The sequence below is a fragment of the Nyctereutes procyonoides genome, unplaced genomic scaffold (assembly GCF_905146905.1).
Source record: "Nyctereutes procyonoides isolate TBG_1078 unplaced genomic scaffold, NYPRO_anot_genome, whole genome shotgun sequence".
In the NCBI taxonomy this organism is placed as follows: domain Eukaryota; kingdom Metazoa; phylum Chordata; class Mammalia; order Carnivora; family Canidae; genus Nyctereutes; species Nyctereutes procyonoides.
This window is the reverse complement of record NW_026575130.1, coordinates 9,269,239-9,290,925: the sequence shown is the minus strand read 5'-3', so window position 1 is coordinate 9,290,925 and position 21,687 is coordinate 9,269,239. Positions and strand designations below refer to the sequence as shown.

Here is a 21,687-nt window from a genome sequence, read left to right as displayed (position 1 = left end):
CAAAATACCCCCAAACAGTGCAAACAATTACTTTCTTTACTAACAAAGAGGGCAACAAAAACTAGCTTTCTATATTACAAGGTAAAGGGAAGGTAGAAAAATTCCTAAGAACATGACTTTTCTGAAATCTAACAATAACTATCAAAAGTCTCACTAAGTTTTAGAATTCAATAAAATCTGGACTGATTTTCCTTCAAGCCCACATTTAATACATAAGAAGAAAGTATTTGAAATGAACTTCCTTTAAATTCTAAATGGCTATTAGGACAGTTCATTGAATATTCTGTCAAATTTATCTTCATGTAGGTGAGAAGAGTCAACAAATATATAGATGGCATTACTGGTCAAGGTAAAAAAGGAAGAGACAGCTTTATTCATACAGAAATGGCTCCCTGGGTGTTTCCCTATAAACTTCCAGAACTTATCATCTGTTAAATGGAATGGTGGCCAGAAAGTCCTAACTGATTAGCTCTTGCCTACAGAAAAATTTCTGGTTTTTCATTTATTACCATTTGTTTTATTTTTATAAGTCATTATCAATTAAGGCAGTAAAAGATATTATTTTTTTAACCTGTCTCTAAAACCCCTCTAACATACCAGTTTAAACCAAGTCATGTTTTCCATGATATTTATTACCCCCATGCAGATCCAATTTTCATTGCCCAAAAAATAGTACAACAGGGCTTGAAAAATGTGCTGATTTGCCTGGGTGCTAAAACATCACCAATAATTTTGATTAATGTGTCTTGACACTGAATGCATTAGCCATACAATATTCTTCTTGCTTAAAGGCTAATTAGAATTCAAGTCAGCATGATACCTGCTTCTGAGGATTACAGCAAGAACATTTGTTGTAATAAGAACCTCAAGGCAGCTAGGTTTTGTAATGATTGATTTGTAAAATTATTGAGGGCAAAAAAAAGAGAAAATAGAGTCTGTCCCAAAAACACTATTTCCCTGAAGGATAAAATTTGAGTATAAATTAAAACATCTTGGTGATATGATGAAAATGAACTGCAATACCAGGTTTATTTAAAACTCAGAAAACATACCTTTCTGCCTTTTTTTTTTTTTAACAGGATTACATCATGAAAACACATTCAGTGTATTTATTGGAAGTTTCATTATGGCTGCTAAAAATCTCTGATTTCTGGTTGTATGAGTTTCCTAATTGGATTCTTAAACTACTCAGCGGCTCAGATGTACTCTGTGCAGGCAGGAAATAATTATAAGTAACAATAACACAATCTTATCCTTTTAACCAGTATTTCTTCCTTTCATTCTTTTTTTAGGAATACATTTCACATCCTATGTTACTTCCAAAAACTTTCCTCTTCTGTCTTTAAAATATAATTTGATGTTTCTGAGGAAGGAACATCTTCAGTGGATTTAGATGATGGATTTCTATTAGATTATTGAACACTGTCATTATCCTAAGAATGCCTAAGAAAATGTTCCTGCGGGATGCCCAGGTGGCTCAGGGGTTTAGCGCCGCCTTCAGCCCAGGGCCTGATCCTAGGGACCGGGGATTGGGTCCCACGTCGGGCTCCCTGCATGGAGCCTGCTTCTCCCTCTGCTTGTGTCTCTGATGAACAAATAAAAAATTTAAAAAAAGAAAAAAAAGAAAATGTTCCTGCCACCTATAAAGTTCAGTCTTTATATGATTCAGTGTCAAGGATGATTTCATCTACTGAGATACAAAGAATTAGTTACTGTCTTGTACCCTCCCAATCCTCAAAGTCTTAATCTGAATGTCAAATTTTCACTAATGTGGAAGCCAGAAGAAAACTATCATGTTTGAGAGAAAATGCTTAACATTTTTTGCCACCTAAATGATTTTTTTTCATTTGATGGAAAATTTTCCTGTATTATATTTCCCTCCTCTACTAATTTTACTGTGTTATATAAATTTTTCCTGATTTACTCTCTGAATATGATGAGATAAACTGGTGGCTTCTGTTGAAAGGAGAAAAGCAAGCATTGAAAACCCATATTTGTAAAAAATGTCTTGGTCCAGGCAACACTATGACTGGGGCCTAGAAAATCTTCCTTATTACATGTCCAGTTTCTCTTGTGAACAGTGTAGGAAGGAGAATTTTGACAGTACCATCCATGTCTTATGCCCAGAAGGTTGTGTCCCCGCATCCTTTGTTCCTGGAATATATTGAAGTTAGAGAGTAGGGGAATAGTGTGATGTTTCAAGAAAAAGCAGGTTTATCACTGCCCTTAAAGGTAACTTTGATCATCACTGCAAAGGAGTTTTCAGAATTTACCTCTATGAACTATAGAATGTAAATGGTTTTATGTTCTCCAGATTAAAATTACTCACATGAGGAAAGATTATATTGAGTAAGTACATAACCAATTTTCCAATATTCTGAGCTTCTCCAAGAGAAAGAGTAATAGCTAAAATTTATATAGGATTTACTATATGCTTGGCGATATTTTAGGATCTGCACATATATTAATTCATTTAACATATACAACTCTCTAAGTTATGTACAATGATGATTCTTATTTTATAGGGAAACCAGAGGACAAGGATATTATTGTAACTTGTCCAATGTCATGATATAGCTTCATTAACTGGTAAAGGGTAGAACCAGGACCTGCACACTGATGGTCTGGTTCTAAAGTCAAGTCCCTTGATCACTGTTCTATACTGCTTCATTACTAGAGTAATGTAATCATAAAAAGAGTAAGTAATGTATTTACATTTTTCAAAATAAATGTGGGGAGAAAAATTTTAAAAATAGGAACTTCGGGCCTTACCCTTTTATATGATATCAGAAAAGCTAGTTACAGTCAGTTTTACCCATGAAAAACATATTTGAAGGCTTATTTATAAAAATCACTTTCTGAGCTCAAATCTTATTCCAGAAGATCAATGTCTGCATGGTACATTGTGCATAATTTAATTTTCCCAGTTGAACATCTTGACACTATATGAACCATGAATGCATGAAATAGGAATTCCAAATGTCTTCCACATGGTGAAAGAACTTTTCCAATACTTGTACAGGAAGCTTAAGAGTAGTTTGAAATTAAGTTATGCCTGTTCTTGGTGACTTTTATTAGGTATGCCCAAGGTATCAGCACTTTTCTCTGAGTGGGACTCTGAGGTGATAGATAGATGAGTCTGCTGTCTGTATTTAGGCACTTTGCTCATTTCCTGAGGGCTGTGTGGAAGGCATTTGGGTGCTCATTAAGTTCCCCACCATTCCCCGAGAGCAACAGGTGGTGAATCAAAGCTTCCCTGGTATGTCATGGCTGGTTTCCTCAATGTCTTGGAAATAACGGATGGCATCTGCATGCTCTCTGTAGTACCACTAGATAAAGGAATGAATAGCAACAGGAAGTATTTCCAAAGCATAAACTATCATACAAGTTCTGGCTACCACACATTTTAAATCCATACATATGGTTTCATCTTTTAAATATTGTTACTCAATCAAACTATGAAATCAACTCTGTTAACTATCCTGTGGTTAGCAACTGAGTAGAAGCAAGGCTTGTTCTAAAGAACATCTCAAATTAATGAATCTCTATCATAAAGTTATAAATTTGTAACTCTACATTTATACATATCCAATGACTAATAATGAAAATGTGTTCTTAAATTGTCTCCTTCACTTCTGTATCCTGAGGACCTACTACATTATAAAGATAGAATATTGCTCACTCACATCCTGAACTAGAGTGAGAAGACAAAGGTAATTAAACCAAAAACAGAATCCGTGATTTAAATCAAATACTGGGTATTTCCTCCCAAATACTTGGTAATTGCACAGAAAAGTATCTCTAGTGAAGGATAAAAAGGTTTGTCAATGGATAGCTTATCACAGCAGTCACAGTAAAGGTTTAAAAACAAAGGAAAATATCAGCTATATGATCTTGACAAAATCTATCTGACAATGTCCTAGGACCCTAGGAATAAAAACATTTACTGGAGGTAGCAAATCACCAACACTCTTCCCAATTCCCAATTTAAAAAAGTTCAAAACACTCAGACTAGTTCACATGTGACTAGGGAAATGCCCTGGGATATTTTTCGTGGTGGAAGACATAATATAAATAAGAGGTAATGATAACAAATAGAATCATTCAAATTGGTTTTTGTTCATTTTGGAGGGAAAATCCCAACACCTTTACCCTTACATAGTCTTTCTCACCAAGACAGTGCCTCGTACTCCTGAGAAGGGACAACTGAATTTCAATGCAGCTCTGAGTTTCTTGACACATGAGCTGGCATTAGCAGTACAGCTCCACTAACTTATGAGTAAGTGCTGCAGGAAACACTGTCCCAGCCCTTCCCAAATGTCCCTTCTTTCCAACACCTTCCCCTTTATTTATAATGCAACCAGGGATTTAACTAATGTTGAGTATAATTTTCTTAAATTTGTTTTAAAAATCTATGATCTCCCAATCATTTGTAAAAAGCTCTTTTCTTAATGCATGGGAATTACTAAGGAACTGCTATAAATAAACTCTACAATATGAAACACATACTTTTTTTGGAAACAATTTATTTGCTAAATATCAAGTAATAAGGAAAAGGCTTCAACCCTTTAGTAAGCTGTTGTCATAGAGTGTACTTTTTCACTGAGGAAGTCAAAGACAAAATATAATAAAAGGACATATCTAAATGTCCATGATACTAATCTGGAACCACCAAACAAAAAGCAGGAATTTCTGAGTGTCAGACTGAAAAACACAGTTTCCATGTCTGCTACTTATACCAAATAAAGTCATAAAATATATGTGATACCATACAATGTCTGGGGAACTCAATAATTTAACATATTTATTCTAAAGCTATATTATTTCATGTACCATACTTCAAACACAACTTTCATCAAATAGTATATATAACCTTACACTGAAACTAGGATTATTAATTTTAGAACGGTCTAATGTACACTAAAGAGTGATTCAAAATCTATGAGAACAAATTAGGAAAAATATACTTGCATTATGTTACTCTATCAAATGGTTCTAGAATTTAAAGAAAACTCTAAAACTTTTAAGGTTTAAAAAGCAGATCTTAAAGGAGTAACTACTCCTAGGGCAGTAGAACTTTAAGCCTTATCAATTGCCATGTGAAAAATTTTAAGCAATTAAAAAATGAAAGTTTCTTAATATTTTTAGATGATTTTAAAATATGGAAAACAATGTAAACTAAGCTTTAAGCAATTATTTCAAAAGATACATACAAAGTTTATGGAAATAGTATATAGGTCAGAATAGTAATCTGATTTGTACTTTGCAGTGAGAGTTATTGATAGGAAGTGGAAGCAGAAAATATTTTAGAGCAATTATTATAATGAATGAATTACAAAAACAGCTACCTAAATGTTTAATTTATGGGGATGTTAAGACTGTGATAGGATGTTAAGAATAAAATTAAAATGTGAAAGTAGACATTCTAGACTTTAAAAATTCCTGTGTGGCACTTACATTTTTTTCAAGGGGCATAGTAGGTTCAATAGTAGAATACAGTTCATATAGCAATGGCAAACATTAGCAATACCTGTAGCAATGGCAAATGTTAGCAATACCTGTGCCTGTTTTCAATTTAAAAATGCCAATGTGGGGCTTGAACCCATGACCCTGAGATCAAGACCTGAGCTCAGATCAAGAGTCAGATGTCCAACAGACTGAGCCACCCAGGTGCCCCTTGATTTAAAAAAATTAATTGATCAAGATGGCTGGAGAGGATTTAAAGAATAGCGTTATATTTTTAATTTTATCTTTTTCCTATTTTCCTTTGATTTTTGTGACTTTCACAATTACAGTTCTATGAAGCTGAGACTGTCAGTGCAGTATTTATTTACCTTTATCCCCGGAAGTCCAGGAAGCCCAGGAAGCCCTGATTCACCCTACATAGGAAAATCACATAGCATTATAGAACAATAGTCACTCATTCACAGTATCTGGAGAAAAATATGGCAAATGATTTGTATTCAGTTCCTAACTGAATACTTGTTGCATATATATATATATATGTATATATATATACACATATATAAATACTGTCTAATTTTAAGAACTTTGGTGAGATTATACAGTTCAGTCAACTCTTGATTCAGAGATTGGTTGACCACCTTGCAGATTTTTCAGGATTTTCTCTCTTCCTACCATCTCACTGCTCATTGGCATCTCTACTGGAAAGCAAGTCAGAGAAGTAAAAGGAACTCCTATATTTTATTTTTCCCTAGTAAATGATTTCTTGTGGAAGCTGAAGCTCTTTGCTGAAATGAGGATTATGTATGCATTTGAATAATGCATCCTATTCCAGGGCTCTCTTACCTCAGATAATCAAGAGTTGGCTGTGTGAACAGATGGTCACATCAAAACAATACACATTAAAAGTCTTGCTCACTTAAAAGTATTGTAAGATTTCTTTTCCATTCCTGAATGATGAGAAGATAAATGCATAGTTAAGATTATACTTAACTCCAGACTGTATTTCTGACAATTGTTGAGTCTGGATAACCCTGCTTAACAATTTAAGGCTAATGGTACCATGCGTGCAGCTGTTCCTGAATACAGGTTTGAGATTAAGTGGTACATTTTGTGTGAGCACACTGGAGTCAAGCTAAATCTCATTTTCACAGAATTGTCTACATTATTTTAAATAAAGTATAGTGAGAAGAGGTTACATTGCTTAGAAAATCTCCTGAATTCCACTAAGAAAACATAAAGGAATTGCCAAAGAAAATGAAAGTCCATCCTGTATTGGACTGAGGTGACTATTATTTGTGGAAACATTTGAGGGTAAAAGGCACACGTTGTTTCATAATGGTCAGTCAGTGGGACAGACAACTATACTGAAAGAGGTTAGGACATCACACTAAATAAAAGTGGTAAAGGGAGACATTTCTTTTAATCTAAATGCCTTAACAATCCTCATTCCAAGGAAAATCTACTAAGAACAATCATATATTTTGTCTTTAATTGTATTACTTTCATATCATGAAGAGCCATAATTTGCTTTGGTATTATCAAACAATGACTCCAGATACTGTTTATTAAGCTGTATGGTTAGATATAGAGGGGACAACAACTTTCCTGATGGGTTTAGGGAAGAGGTGCTTCAGGAATGCAAAAGAAAAGCCATGCTGTTTGAAACTATTCAACTGAAATTTTGCACTGTGAACAGTAAGACTAAGATGAGGTTATGCCAGAGAAGAAAGAATGATTATTAAGAATTTGATATTCCATTCACAGAACACTTGTCCAAGTAGATTAAACTTTCCAAGGAAATGTTACACATTTGATTTTCTTTTTTCTTTCCTCTTTGCCCTTCAATCAATAAGTTTAAGTAGATCCAATAAGTAGGGCAGCATCCATATCTTACCGAAGATTCTCTTTTACTTCAAAAAAAGAAGTTCGAGGCCTTTGAATATACAGTAAATTGTAGTACAATATACAACCAATTAAAAGTAAACCTATTAGTGATAAATTTAGTTTCATATTGTTTTAGGAAAGGCCCCCAAAACTCAGGGCATCCCATTTGAAATATGTGAAAATATAGCAGTCATAACACTGTTTCCCTGCAGTTCTCACCATATGCCCCCCCTCCACTATATTAAAAAGGATTCTATGACTACTTTTTAAAAAATATTTATATTTACATGCATTCATAGACACATGCTCATGTTTTCTAACAATAAGAAATATGTATGAGACATTATGGGCTATTTTACAATGTAGATTGAATACTTAGACTTAAGCTTTTAGCTGTTTCCTATATCACATGTGTATGTAGGTAGGTACGTATTTATATTAAAGTATTAAGTGGACTTTTCAAAGGAAACATATTTCAGGAATGCATATTTCATTTTCTTGGATTTTTGTAAATTCGACCTGCTAAATTTGGAAAAATTTATGTTTCCTTAATGTAGTAGTCAACATAATGAAAGATTATAAAATGTTTAATGTTAACCTTTGTGGAACATGTCAACATTCTTAGGAAGTCTTTTCTTCCTATATAGATTCCCTGTATTTATGCCATGAAGACTTGTCGTCCAGTAAGACATGGTTTTTGTTGACTTTTCCACTCTCCGCTATGTCTTGGCCCAGAAGTTTCTCTGGATTGATTCTTGGGCATACACAGCCAAAGGTCAGATCTGGGTCATAATTAAGAATTGGTTTGTTCTTCCATTCAAAGAATACCTGTCCAAGTAGATTAAGCTTTACACATTATATTTCAGGTTCTCTTTTTTTTTTCTCTCCCTTTGACACTTTACCCTCCACTAAAGGAGACCGTTGTTCACTGTCAAAGTTAGGACTCTGCTTTTGCCCCACATCCCTGTTACAGTGCCCTATACTTTTAGATATACTTCAACTGGGAGGATCCCTTCCAATGGAGGATCAAGTATTTTTACCCCTTTAAAATTAAAAAAATATATTTTATAAAAGATGTGGAGAAGTTAGGAAGAAAGAATTCTGTGATAAAACATAATATCTAATTTTATAAATCTACACATTTATATTAGGAACATAAAAACATACTCTAAGTCATGTATCAATCACATACTTTACTGTTGAATCTATCAAAGAAAAAACAACTATGATGAAATCATTCTACATTATGAATGTTGCTCTAAATAACAAATTTTCATACTGGACAACACCAGACAGTGGAAAGCTAATTAATGGGCTTTCGTTCTGTCACAAAACTTTCTACATTTCTGGAATGTCCCTCACGCAGGAGCTTAAGTATTGAATCCACAACACAGTTCTTCAATGATGAGGAAAATTCCATGGAAGATCTCTTAAATTGATTCTGTACTCAATCCTGCTTGTCATTTTCTAATCTTAAGTAAGCAACAAGCATGGGAATACTCTACTTTTAAAGCAATGTTCGGCTAAGTATTGCCAAATCCTGATATTAGACAAGGAAGTCATAAATATGGTGGGCGAGATTGCATCAAAGGATAGAATCTGGCCTAAATATTGGTAAAAAAAGATGCTGTTCATTTCAGGGCACGTACTCATTCAGATAGGTTGTGAGCTTTTAATGAATCCACCTTTTCTCTCCATATAATTTAAAGCAGATTTGTAATGAAATACAAAGGAAATCCAATGTTTCTATATGTAAACCTAGAAACTTCCAGGAGTGAATCAAAACTGTATTTCTAAATAATCATGATAAGGCAATATTTATTAAGCTATTGAAAATCATTTTGGATCTTCCACTCTGAAAACAGTGGAACCTATACAGAATTACAGCAGATTTGTTTTGTTTTGTTAAAAAGGCATAATAGTCTTGCAGACATTTCTTTTAGTATACTACAGATTTGGAGAGCAGTTTAAATTTAGCCTTTAATTTTTAAAGACTAAGCAACCTAAAATTAGATCATCTGAGAAGATTATTTGCTTTTTCAAAAGAAAGTGGACCATGGATCGCTGATGATACTACTAATTTCAGAGATCTTACATATAGAATCAGTAGGAAATCTTAGGAATTAAATGTCAAAATTTGCAGAATTCTTCTGGGCTCTTTGGAAGTCTGAACTTTACCTGAAACTGGGCCCTGATGAATCATTACTCTTTGAGCCTGAGTTTTAAAAGAAAACTCTGTTTTTAAATTAGAGAAATTTTAAAAGAACATGAAAGACCTTCTCAAAAATTACTTTAGTCCTAGGTGTTTAAAACAAAGCAACGATCCTCTCAATGACTTCAAGAGTGTGGGAACACTATTTTACCATGTCTTAAGATTCCAAATTCCTACAATGAGATTGATTCTCTCTTTCCATTTACACTGAGGTAGATTCTATGTCTCTAATATTCTTTTCTACAACATCAGCTATTGCTAGATAGAGGTAGAGTTATGATCTTAAGAGATTTAACCTAATGTGGAATTCACATTTACTTGCTAGCTACCATACATCTGTTACCTAAAATCTGACGGCACAGGGCACTGATATCCAGATGCTCAAACAATAAACTGCTAACAGTTGTTTCCTGTCTCAGACTCAAATGAGAATATGAATCTAAACATAATCACTGCATATCCTCTAATTTGTCACTGAAGTGAAGCACAAATGATTAAAAAATTCATGTATATATCCACAGATTGATTAAAGTGCTTGGCTAGTGTCTCCAATTAAAGCTTAGTTTATTAAAAAATCTGGTTTGTATAACATAACATTCATTGCATAGGTAGATGTGATTCACACAAAAAGTTATCAGTAGGGAAGTATATGAAATGAAAGGAAAAGGAATATAAGAAACTATCATTTGCAATTGAAACAGTTTAGTAAATGCTCACTTCTTCTCATGAATGATAGGAACATGCAGAGTATCTTTAAACATGCAAGCTGTTGGCATTCCAACCTGACTGATCTGTTAGCTTCAAACGGCTGAGTATATGCAGACCGTAGTATATAGAGCATCTTTTTACATGTACAGAGTGTTTCATATTTTGCCATGTCAGCATCAACCCTTTTAAAATGCAAAACAATCACACTCTGCAAGCAAAGCATGAAAACTGCATCATTTTTCAATAATTGTTTTCATATTACACAGAGAATAGTAGATATAAAATGGCAAACATAGGATGGTACAAAGACGGCACTAGAAGTATTACCTTTTGTCCTGGACGACCAGATTCTCCAGGTTCCCCCTGGACAAAGAAAACCCAAGATGATAAAAACAATCTTAGAAGAATTTTCCAAAGTCCTCAGGCCTCTGGACACTTTCACAGAGATGGCCTAGCCTTCCTGGTCATTTCACTTTATTCTATTACTGTATATCTCACCAGAGACAGGAAAATCTTTTTTCTGTGAACATACCTAAAGCTCACGTACAAATCCACATTTCCATAAAAACCAACTGCAGAGAGAAGTCAAGGCAAGGCCTCTTATTTAAGCCTTTATCAGATTTCCAGCAGATACTCCCTGTTGTGTTTGGAAGGGGATTATTACAGAAGAATAGAAACAGTTATAACCAGAACTGGTGCAAAAGAAGAGAAAGCAGAGGCTTATAAAATTCAGAACTGTAACTCCTGGGGTAGAATCATTCACAAGGTTACAGTTACCTTAATTCCTGCAGCAGATGATCCAGGGTCACCCTAAAACAAAACCCATGAGAGATTATCCCATAAGTTATGAGAATAAAAATCATACAAATGCACAGAAAGCCATTATCAACATGGCACTCAAAAGAGCCCCAATACTACCAGACCTAACCACGCTCCATAGGACTATGTCAACATGTCAGTTGTTAAGATGCCAACAATTTCCAAGGTACACAATGCACTTTCTAAAAACATGGGTTTATTTTCAATGCAAAATACTTAAGGACTGTATTCCTTGAAGTCAATATAAATACATAAATATGTATCTCTTCCCTTGACATAATGCTAAGACTGTATTCTAAAGTAATAAATTATAATTTAGAGATCTGGGATTTTGGTTTTCTCTATTTCTGGAATGTATTAATGTCACAGGCTCTCAGTTATTGGGAGTTCCTTAACCCTCTTGGTCTTCAGAAAGTCAGGGTTCAACAGATGAAGTCAAAGGGTTAATGATGTCGAGCTGGAAAAAGCCACGTAGCAGGTCAGTTTGTTTTCCTCATGAAGCACTGTCACAGTTACGACCAGCACATTTTCTCTGGCTTTACACTTATTTCATTTTGATGCAGTCACCAGAAAATTACAGGATGATGGATGACTCTTTGGTGGCAGGGACATATGTAAGATCTGGGAGAAAATCATGAGATAGAATCTGCTTTCTTAAAAAGCACTGTACTCCATTGGAATATGACAGAGGGTGACCACATTCCGAAGCAAACATGCTATAAAATCAGCATAGAGGGATTCGTGGAAAATAATATGGAGGTTAAGAATGTTGCTTATTTCTAAAATGAGATCAGCAAAGGGCCTAGATTTTCAAGCTCCTTCTAGCCTCTGTCCCATGAATACACTACCAGGCAAAAAGAAAAAAAGAAGGGAGAAAACTTAACCATTTGAGTCTGTCGAGAAAATAGGAACTGCTACAGGAGGAAGGTACTTATTGGAATTTCCTGAGTTGTCATATTCATGCAAGTGCTCAAGGAACTCCAGGGGTCTGGTCCCTTGTTCTGGATTTAGGAAGCTGCTCATCACTCTCTCTTAGAGACACAGATGAGGTCTCAGGCCTCTCTGTACATGGAGCATTTGTTCCCCTTGCACAATTCTTCACACCTCTTCTCCACGCTGGAACCTGCTCTCTCCTGAAGTCTCAGCTTACATGGTTTTGCCTCAAAGAACCCTTCACCAACCAACTTCAGACCATGCCCTTACATACACATCCTACTACACAGCACTGAGCTCTGCTCATGCCCTGCATAGTTCACTTCATAATTATGTATTTATCTTTTCTGCCTATTCATTGTCCCTTCATCAGACAATCAACCACATGGGGGCAGATTCTTTGTCAATTTTTATTCAGTGCCCAGCCCATAGGAGATGCTCGATACCTATATGGCAAGTGAATGAACAAATCTCAAAAAGAATGTTTTAAACAAGTCAGCAGTCAAGGGTCAAAATGAAAAAAATTTTAGGAAGGAAAAAAAGCTTAGGAAGGAGAAGGAAATAATAGATTAGCTTACTGAAGAAACTGATACATATGTGAGCTCTTTTGATGTCTGTAATTGTTATTACCCAAGGAAAAAATTAAAACATTACAAAACATTAAGCCCCTAAATACTGTCTTATACTGATTTCTCCTTCTCACCAGTAATATTCAATTGAGGTCCAAATGGGGAGTAAAATAAATGCAGCTAATAAAATAACACTTCTCTTTCTACTAAATCAAATCTGAAAGCCATCAACACCAACGAATCAGGTTTGCAATATTTTGCACAATAAGACCTTAATATTCCTAAAAGCAGTTTTGACTTTGCTAAGTCCCTTCTCTCATCTCATTTATACCCCATAAATCTCTGATGAGATAGGGTAGATATTACTGTTTTCACTTAATAGATAAGGAAATTGAAGCAACTAGAGAATAAGTGAATTTTGGACTCCCTAAACTCCATTGCCATGTACTTTTTATTAGAATAAGAATTATTGGTTTATTTCATTTTGACAACAGGGCATAAAGGTTGCAATAAACTTGTAAATAAAAGGAAGTTGCTTGTATTAATGGCAGTTTAAAACCTTTTATTTTTAGTGTCCTAATGGAAAGTGGCTGGGTAACCTACCAATGAGAATAAGGACAAGACTTAGTTCTCATAGAAATTGGATGGAGAGTAAAGGACAGTTTCCTGAAAGACTGATTTATTTGTGGAAATTGGAGCAGTTTCATTTGGAAGGACTATGAGTGATATTTTAATTCTCTTTTTAAAAACTTAGACTGTGAAATCTCAAAGAATTTTTATAACTTTTAAGTAGCAAGACAACTGCTGAAAGACTGTCATAAGTTAAACATTTTAAAGGATAGTGCTTCAAGTAGTGGAAATAAAACAGCCAGTGTTTATAATCCTCATTCCTCCAAAAGTGAAAGTGAATACAGGATTAAAGTAGGAAAAACCCAACTATGTCTTAAGTATACTCTTAGCTTCATAAGTCAGCTGGTCTAGAAACAAGTTCCCGCAGGATGAGACACAAATACTTGGAGAAGACACTTGAGATAAATGAATTTGACTTTTGATCACTCAAATACAGAGAGTTTCCGTTTTTGGTCACGATTATTTTCAAACACAATAGTTAGTATGTATTTACATATGTGTTAATAAAGTCTAGGTGGATAAATGAAGTGAACATGGTGACATTTCTATCATTCATTAATTCATTAATTCATTCAATAAATGTTTGAGCACTGACGAAGTGCCAGCATGGTCTGTTTGCAGGGATACCAGGTACTGGGTAAGAACAGGGAGCAAGGCAGTTACAATCTCCACCCTTGATCTGTGCTCATCATAGTCACCTGCCGATATATATATATACACAAAAATATTACTGATTGAAAGCATGAAAAATATTTTCTTTCTTTCCATTATTTAAAGAAAAATCTGGGCTAGGAAGAAATTCTCATGTTTGGGAAACCTTGTGTCCCTGTATAGACATGCCTAGGTGGCTCAGTGGTTGAGCTTCTGCTTTTGGCGTAGGGCCTGATCCCAGGATCAGGGATCAAGTCCCACATCGGGCTCCTTGCAGGGAGCCTACTTCTCCTTTGGCCTGTGTCTCTGCCTCTCTGTATGTCTCTCATAAATAAATAAAATCTTTATAAAAAAGAAAGAAAAATAAATGCATGTCACAGGACAAAGTTCTACCATTCTATGAAAATGAAAAACAGTCGTAAGGAAAACAGATTTTTTTTAAAAGGTTGTCTATTCAATAAATATTTACTATCTTACAACTATGTGCCAGGAACCTGGATTGGTGCTGGGAATAGTTTGACATCATATAGTTTTTTGTTTATTTGTTTTTTCTTTCCCAATGATCTAGATGTCCGATTAGACAAGAAATTACAATAAACCCTGATGATGATTATGAAAGGGATTTTAAAGAGTGCTGTGGGAGCAGAGAGTAAGTAACCTAACCAACCTGGAGGTGACTGAAAGGCTGCCCCAGGGAGGGAAATGACTTATAACTTGAGGTCCCAGGGAACTGAAGAATAGAAGGTAGAGGCAGGAGTGGACAGACACAGTATAATAACCTGAGGTGACCACATGTGCCAAGTTAGAGAAGGCCCCTTGCTGGGGGTGGGGAAGCCCCTGGAGATAGGATTTCACATGTGATTTTAAGAAGAGACAATTTGATGGTAGCTCCAAGTATGGGTGTGGCTTCCAGAAAAGACGAGAGGATGCAAATCAAAGTGAAGGCACAGACAGGTCATTCCAAGACAGGGAAGGTGAAGCTTCTGAATCAACATACAATGAATTGTGAATAATACAGTGGCATGATCAAGCCATTCAGCTTGCTGCACACACACCTACTTTCAAGTTGGCTGAAAGAGATAACAAATGCATTTCTACATTTGTCGGTGGGATTAATGCTCCAAAGAGCAGAACCTAACGTTTGCCTAGTAACTCCACACATGACTGAAATCATTCTTTGGAGTGTGACTCTCAAGCCTAGAGAATACTGCAGTTGCTGGCCACGAACGAAACACAGCCTAGTGGTTTTTACAGTTCCACAGCATTTCCAGATGACCAGTCTGGAAAGGTTTAGATTGTTTTACCATCCAAAGGCACTGAGTTGGATCAAAAGGAAAAAAAAAATCCTATTAAAGTGAATCAGTCAATGATGTAATTTACTACATCAATGGCAGAAAAAAAAAGCATATTTTGATTTTACATCTCAAACTTGGTAAATGATGAATGAGTTTCACATACTGAAACCAAAGGCCATGAGAAGAGTATTTCCAACATACTGGAAACAAATTATATGACAGAAGCAGGAAATGTTTAAAAAAACACAACAAAAATTATATTCCAATTACAGCATTCTCAGGATGAATGCTACAGGTCAGATTACATATTATATGTTACAGATTCCTATTTACAATCCCCTGTTTAGGCTCATTGATGGTTTATAGAAATGATTTCCGTTTTAACTGAAGCATTTCTTGTACTTAATTTCAGTTGACTAATAAAAATTTTTGATAAAAAAGAAAACAACCAATCTAGTGGATTTCAATTTCCATGTGGTAAGAAAGCTGACATTTATTGAGAGTTTACTATGTGTGAGTCAGTATGGTAAATGATTTGCATTAATATAAAAAATAAGAACAGTATTCCTTTGAGGCAGACTTGGCCTTTTCAAAGAAAAATGTTGCTTTACTACTGGAAAATTGAATTTAAAAAAAATGTGTGATTAAAGAAACAATTATTGGCCTACATTCCAAACATGAAACTTTAAAAATCCATCTTCTAAAGCATAAAATTGTCTACAGAAATCCACACAGGTATAGTTCAGACTTGACATAAACTTTTTTCACTTGAAAAAATGGCTCTCTGTTTAGAAGATTTCCTTTCTTTGAGCAGAGACTGTCAACTAAGGCCTTCGGACCAACTCCAGCTAGCACCTGTTTTTGTGTGGCCCATGTGCTAAGAATGGTTTTTATATTTTTACATGGTTAAAAAAAATCAAAAGAACAATATGACACATGAAAATTACATGAAATTAAAATTTCAATGTCCAGAAATAAAGTTTTATTGGAACATAGCCATACTAGTGTGTGTACATGTTGTTTACGGTTGCTTTCACACTACAAGAACAGAGTTGAAGAGTTGTCATAGAGAGACCACAAGGCCCAGAAAACCTAAAATATTTATTTTCTGGCCCTTTACAGGAACTTTGCTGACTTCTGGTTTTAAGTATAATCAAGAAAGTTAAATATAATATCCAGGTTTATACATCTGGGGTTTAAAATTCTGACTTTGAGAGTGATTGAGGTGTATCGTTGTTCTTACTAAATATTAAGAATATTCATATTTGATTGCATATTTGATTTGATTGCCATATTTGATTGCAGCATGTTAATTAAATTTGACAAGTATGTAAAATGGGTCTATAGCAATGGTTTTCAACTAGAAGTGATTTTGTCCTCCAGGGGCCACCTGGCAATGTCTAGAGATAGGTTTGGTTATCACAACTACTAGAATCTAATAGGCACAGGCCAGGAATATTAAACATCCAAGAGCCCCCTCAACAAAGAATTATCTGGCTCAATATGTCAATAATGCGAGGATGGGAAACCCTGGTCTACAAGAGACAGAGGGTCCACTCTAATTTCCAGACTGCTCCTCGAATACAAACACAACTGCTACTTGGTGACATTAATTCATTCCGACCATCCATGCCATATTTATATTAATATTTATAAGAATGAGAAAGATAAATTTCTCTTTATTTTATGGGGATGCTTTTATGACTAACCATTATCCATCTGTACTGTAATAATTTCAAAGTGAAATATTTTTATCCTCAACTCTAAGCTTAAATGAATAAATCTTTTTTTATTACTCAATTACTTAGCTTGATTTTAATGAAAATCCAACTATTCTGTTTTCATTTTCCTAAAATTTTTCTTAATTCTTTACAGCACAAGTGAAGTGAAATACCCTTCTTATGCCAGAGATGTCTGTGAAGTATGAATCCAAACAAAAGCTATAATGATAGACGGGGAGTGGGTGATGAGAAGATGTAGAAAGATAAGCCACAAGACCACTGTAATATAAATACTAACAATGCTTTAAAAGGTTGGGGGTGTGGGGGGGGACAATGTAAAGGCTGACAAAATATCTGGATTTAGTAGATTTCAAGTTAAGGCAAATTTTCCAAGATTGCATTAGAGGCTCTAATTACATGACATTTACTTTCAAACTTTTAAATTTCATCTCAATCCTGTGACTTGTCTCCCCAAACTGGAACAAAAGGAATCACTTTAGAAACTATTTTTATATCTCTGAGTATGAAGGGACTCTATATGAATAAATGGTTTTATTTCTTGAAAGCCATATTACTGCAATCCTAGCTACACATTTTCTAGAATTTGTGATATACCATTTTACTTTTAAAATATTTAATTTTGTAGCTTGGAGCTTGTGGAATGGTCACCTATATAAGCTAGATATTCAAATGTTTTCTAAACTTGTAGAATTATGTCTGATCTTATCATATTAAACTACTACCACTCACCTCTCTCAAAATCTTCCATTTTCACTTGCATGAAATAACATTTCTTGCTCATACACATCTTTCATATTTCATAGCACTGTACCTTTTCGCCTATGTCACCTTTGGGACCGTTCTCTCCAGGATCTCCCTAAGGGGGGAAAAGTGATACAGTAAAATATATTGGTGACATTACATATAGTAGCTTTCATTATTTTAAGTTTGCTTTCCTGTATACTATATATTAAAATCTGTTGCAAATGTTCTGCAGAGCTAACATATTTTCACTTGAGCCGCTGCCTGATATCAACTAGTCTAAAATTTATTACAGGGAACATAGGTGAACAGTTTTAAACTAGTCTGTGATAGGGCAGCTCCAGTGGCTCCTGCAGGCCGGGGAGTGGTCCTGGAGACCCGGGATCGGGTCCCGCGTTGGGCTCCCTGCATGGAGCTCGCTTCTCCTTCTGCCTGTGTCTCTGCCTCTCTCTCTCTGTGTCTCTATGAATAAATAAATACAACTTTTTTTAAAAAATAAACTATTCTATGATATCAACAGAAAGCAATACTTTCTCTGACTTCTAATAGCTCATTCTGGCACTTAAAGCCTCCTTAACTCTATCTCTTTTCTACTCAAGAAAGCCTTTTTCCTAACCATTCTCTCTACATGCCACATGCCTTATCACCTCCTGCCATTCCTGACACCTGGGCTTCGCCCGCCGTTTTCCCTTCTCTCTGTGCAAATTCTACTCTGTCTGAGTTCAGCTCAATTCAAATCTCCAGGGTTTCACAGTGCATGACACAGCCCTCAAAACTGTGGACAGAAGATTAATTTATCTGCACCTATGTGTTTTGCTTTTGTGAAATGAATGCTTTATATTTTATTTGAAAACTCTCTTTTTAAATTAGAGTAAAGGAAATTGGAGAGTTCATGCTTTCTTGGTTATTTTTGAGATTTCCTGTGCTTATTCCCTCACTGACATCTCCTTTCTACCACAAAGCAATGCGTTAGAAAAAAAAAGTCATTCGCTCATTATCCATGCTTTGATTCCTTCAATGCTGAATTCTTTAAGTCTTTACAGCATGTCATAGTGGAAACATCATGGACTTTGGCGCCAGAGAGACTGAGCCCAGCTCCAGCACCTACTGGGCAAATGAAATCCTCCCTACATCACGTTTTGCATGTGTAACGTAAGGGCAAGAATGCTTTATGGGGTTACAAGAAATAAACAATACGCTGTGTGTAAAACAACTGATGCACCATAAGCTGTTAATGATAGCCGTTAGCAAGAACAATGCATTATTGTTCATAGATTCCATAAGCTGGAATGCCCTTCTGTTTAGCTTCCTAAGAGGTCACTTTTCCATCATTTAAAAATTTCCTATAAATAAGAGATAAAGTACTCATGATCGTTTCCCTGGAAGAGGGAAGGGATGTGGGGGAGAGAGACTTTTACTTTTTTCTCTCCATTTTCTTATTTCAAATAACTATGAAGCTAACCTGCTCATAGACATTTGTCTATGGTGACGGATACTCCACAGCAGCCAGGGAGCCTGAGCTGCTCTATCTGATGAATCCCTAGAACGGTGCTGGCACTGATCCTTTTCCCTCCTTAATTTCTATACAAAAGAATGATCTTATGACTAATTAATTTCAAGTTAATTACAATGAACTGGTTGGATACCAAATAAATGTACTGATAATCTGTTATGAGGGAACTTTGACAGGCAGCCTATTAGCATACTTTTTAAAAGATTGCTTGGAAATCCTTTATTAAAAAACAAAACAGAACAAACTTCCTTGTTAAAAAGACTGGCTGAGAGCGGTTACAAAATGAAGGGTTTGATGGGGCCGTGTTCGTCATTTAAATACATGTGACATTTAAATAAATGTCTTTTTAATTTTTGTTTTACAGTGTACAGTTACATTCAAGAAATTTGCTGGATCTTTAGATCTAATTTTTGGATTAGAAGTGATAACATTAATTTGTTAGGAAGATAACTTATAAAGAGCATGAAGTAGTATCTTGGCAGCTTCCTACGCAGGCAGCACATTTCTCGAGAGTTATTAATGTAAATCGCATGAGAACCAGGAAAATTAGCACCACGATATGCACAGAGAGCCTAAAAATAATCAGGACGCCCCAAAAGTACTCAGGAAGGACGTCTGTGAGAAATGTAACATATGGCACTCCCCTCCTCCTTTTGTTTCTCTTTTTGCTTTTTGAATGGAATTATTTGTGGGGCAATTTCCAGTGTATTTGTTGCAGGTAAACATCTGTCTACCTTTAACTTAGTGACCTTAGAAGCAGTAGAGAGTGATGTGGGCACTTAGAAAAGCATTGGCATGTGGCATTACCAAGTAGGCAAAACAGAAGTTCTGCAGGTCTAAGGATTTTTGAAAGCCATTTAGAAACTTGACAAGAATGCTTCAATTTGTTCCCTTTCCCTCCATTTCCTTATTTAAATTTTTTTTTGTATTTTTAATTTTTTAAAATTTAGATTCAATTTGTCAAATCTCTGTCCATACACAAGAATTACACAATTCTCTCCTTTTATAATTAACAGTTTGACAAGAACAGTGGTTGTTGGGATCCCTGGGTGGCGCAGCGGTTTGGCGCCTGCCTTTGGCCCAGGGCGTGATCCTGGAGACCCGGGATCAAATCCCATGTCAGGCTCCCGGTGCATGGAGCCTGCTTCTCCCTCTGCCTGTGTCTCTGCCTCTCTCTTTCTCTCTCTCTCTCTCTGTGACTATCATAAATAAATAAAAATTAAAAAAAAAAGAACAGTGGTTGTTATATCTATATCTATGGATCAATATTTATTACTATCTAGTCAACCATACTTATATACAGTTCTGTTTGATATCTCTTTAGGGGGATAAAAAAGATAATTATAGGCAGAATCACTCTTACTTACCTTTTCACCTTGATCTCCAGGTTCTCCCTGAGCAAAAGGACAAAGATTGAGTGGCACATTAAATTATAAAACACCAAATTAAACAACACCTAACAAAATCAGATATTGAACATACTAAGTCAATTATGTGTGACCCTTTCTATTTTGGCAATATTAGAATTGCTATATTGAAAACAAATGGTGAGATGAATTTTCTGAAGAATTGGGCCTGGATATGAATATCAAATGTAATAATTCTTTACTTTTAAGGGACTAAAGAAAGATATTTCAGATTATCAGCCGGAAATCAGCTTTGGGAGCATTAAAACAATGTGGTAGCAATTCAATGTCTTGAGTGGCTTCTTAGTTTTCAAGTTTTTATTCTTCCCAAACTCAGAACCAGTAAAGTGGGCTAGCACGTCCTTTCATGGTCTTTTATTCAAAGCAGCCTCCTGTGTATAGATTATTTCAGGGGTCTGGAGTCTGCTTAAGTCCCCCAATCTGTCTTCTTTAAACATGATCAAAAACCTGGTCCTGAACTTGGACCCCTTCACAGTGTCATGAACTCTCTTTAACCTCCTGGTAACCAGCATGTTCTCAATCAGGTATATTCCAAGAGGCATTGGTACCTTTAGGAAAGAGACTAGAATGGGGCAGAGTTGAAGTGAATTTAGGAGAATGTCTTTATTCAAAATGCTGACCTGGACAGTATGAAAACTAAAATGCAAAATTGTGCTTTGCAGAGAATTCTTATTTTCACTTTACCCAGGAAGGCACAGGTGATGGAGCGGGAAAATTCTAAAGTAAATCATACACATTACGATAATATTCCTCTTATGAAAAGCATTAGTAAGTGTTGCCATGAGATCAGGCTGCTTAAAAAAATGGTTTAAGATGATTATTGTGTTTTTTTAAATTAAAAACCACTCGAAGTCAGTTTGGAGGCAAGAGTCTTCATTTGCTGGGACTCTGTCTCACCCTTTGGCTTTCTGAATTTCTGGCCACCTTTCAGTGCTCAATATCCATCCTGATGGTTGCTAGGCAACAGAATAGCACTGAGAACATGCCTTAGCCATTAACTCTTATCATTTGGCTTTTTAGCATGGAGCAAAAGAGGGGAAAAGACAGGAGAATGGCTGTAGTCCCAGAAGGAATATTTTCTTTCCTCTCCTGCAGGA

General features: G+C 35.4%; 1 protein-coding gene across 2 annotated transcripts in view; it reads right to left on the bottom strand.

Annotated features, from left to right (window-relative positions):
* The window catches only part of COL25A1 (collagen type XXV alpha 1 chain), a 440,527-nt gene that overhangs the window by 50,576 nt on the left and 368,264 nt on the right, over window positions 1-21,687 (bottom strand). For both annotated transcript variants that reach the window (XM_055342488.1, XM_055342489.1), the window contains exons 14-18: window positions 20,531-20,557; window positions 17,721-17,765; window positions 11,048-11,080; window positions 10,598-10,633; window positions 5,835-5,879 (exon numbers count right to left, since the gene is read on the bottom strand). In XM_055342488.1, coding sequence (XP_055198463.1) covers window positions 5,835-5,879; window positions 10,598-10,633; window positions 11,048-11,080; window positions 17,721-17,765; window positions 20,531-20,557 — 186 coding nt within the window. The remainder of the gene's footprint in view (window positions 1-5,834; window positions 5,880-10,597; window positions 10,634-11,047; window positions 11,081-17,720; window positions 17,766-20,530; window positions 20,558-21,687) is intronic.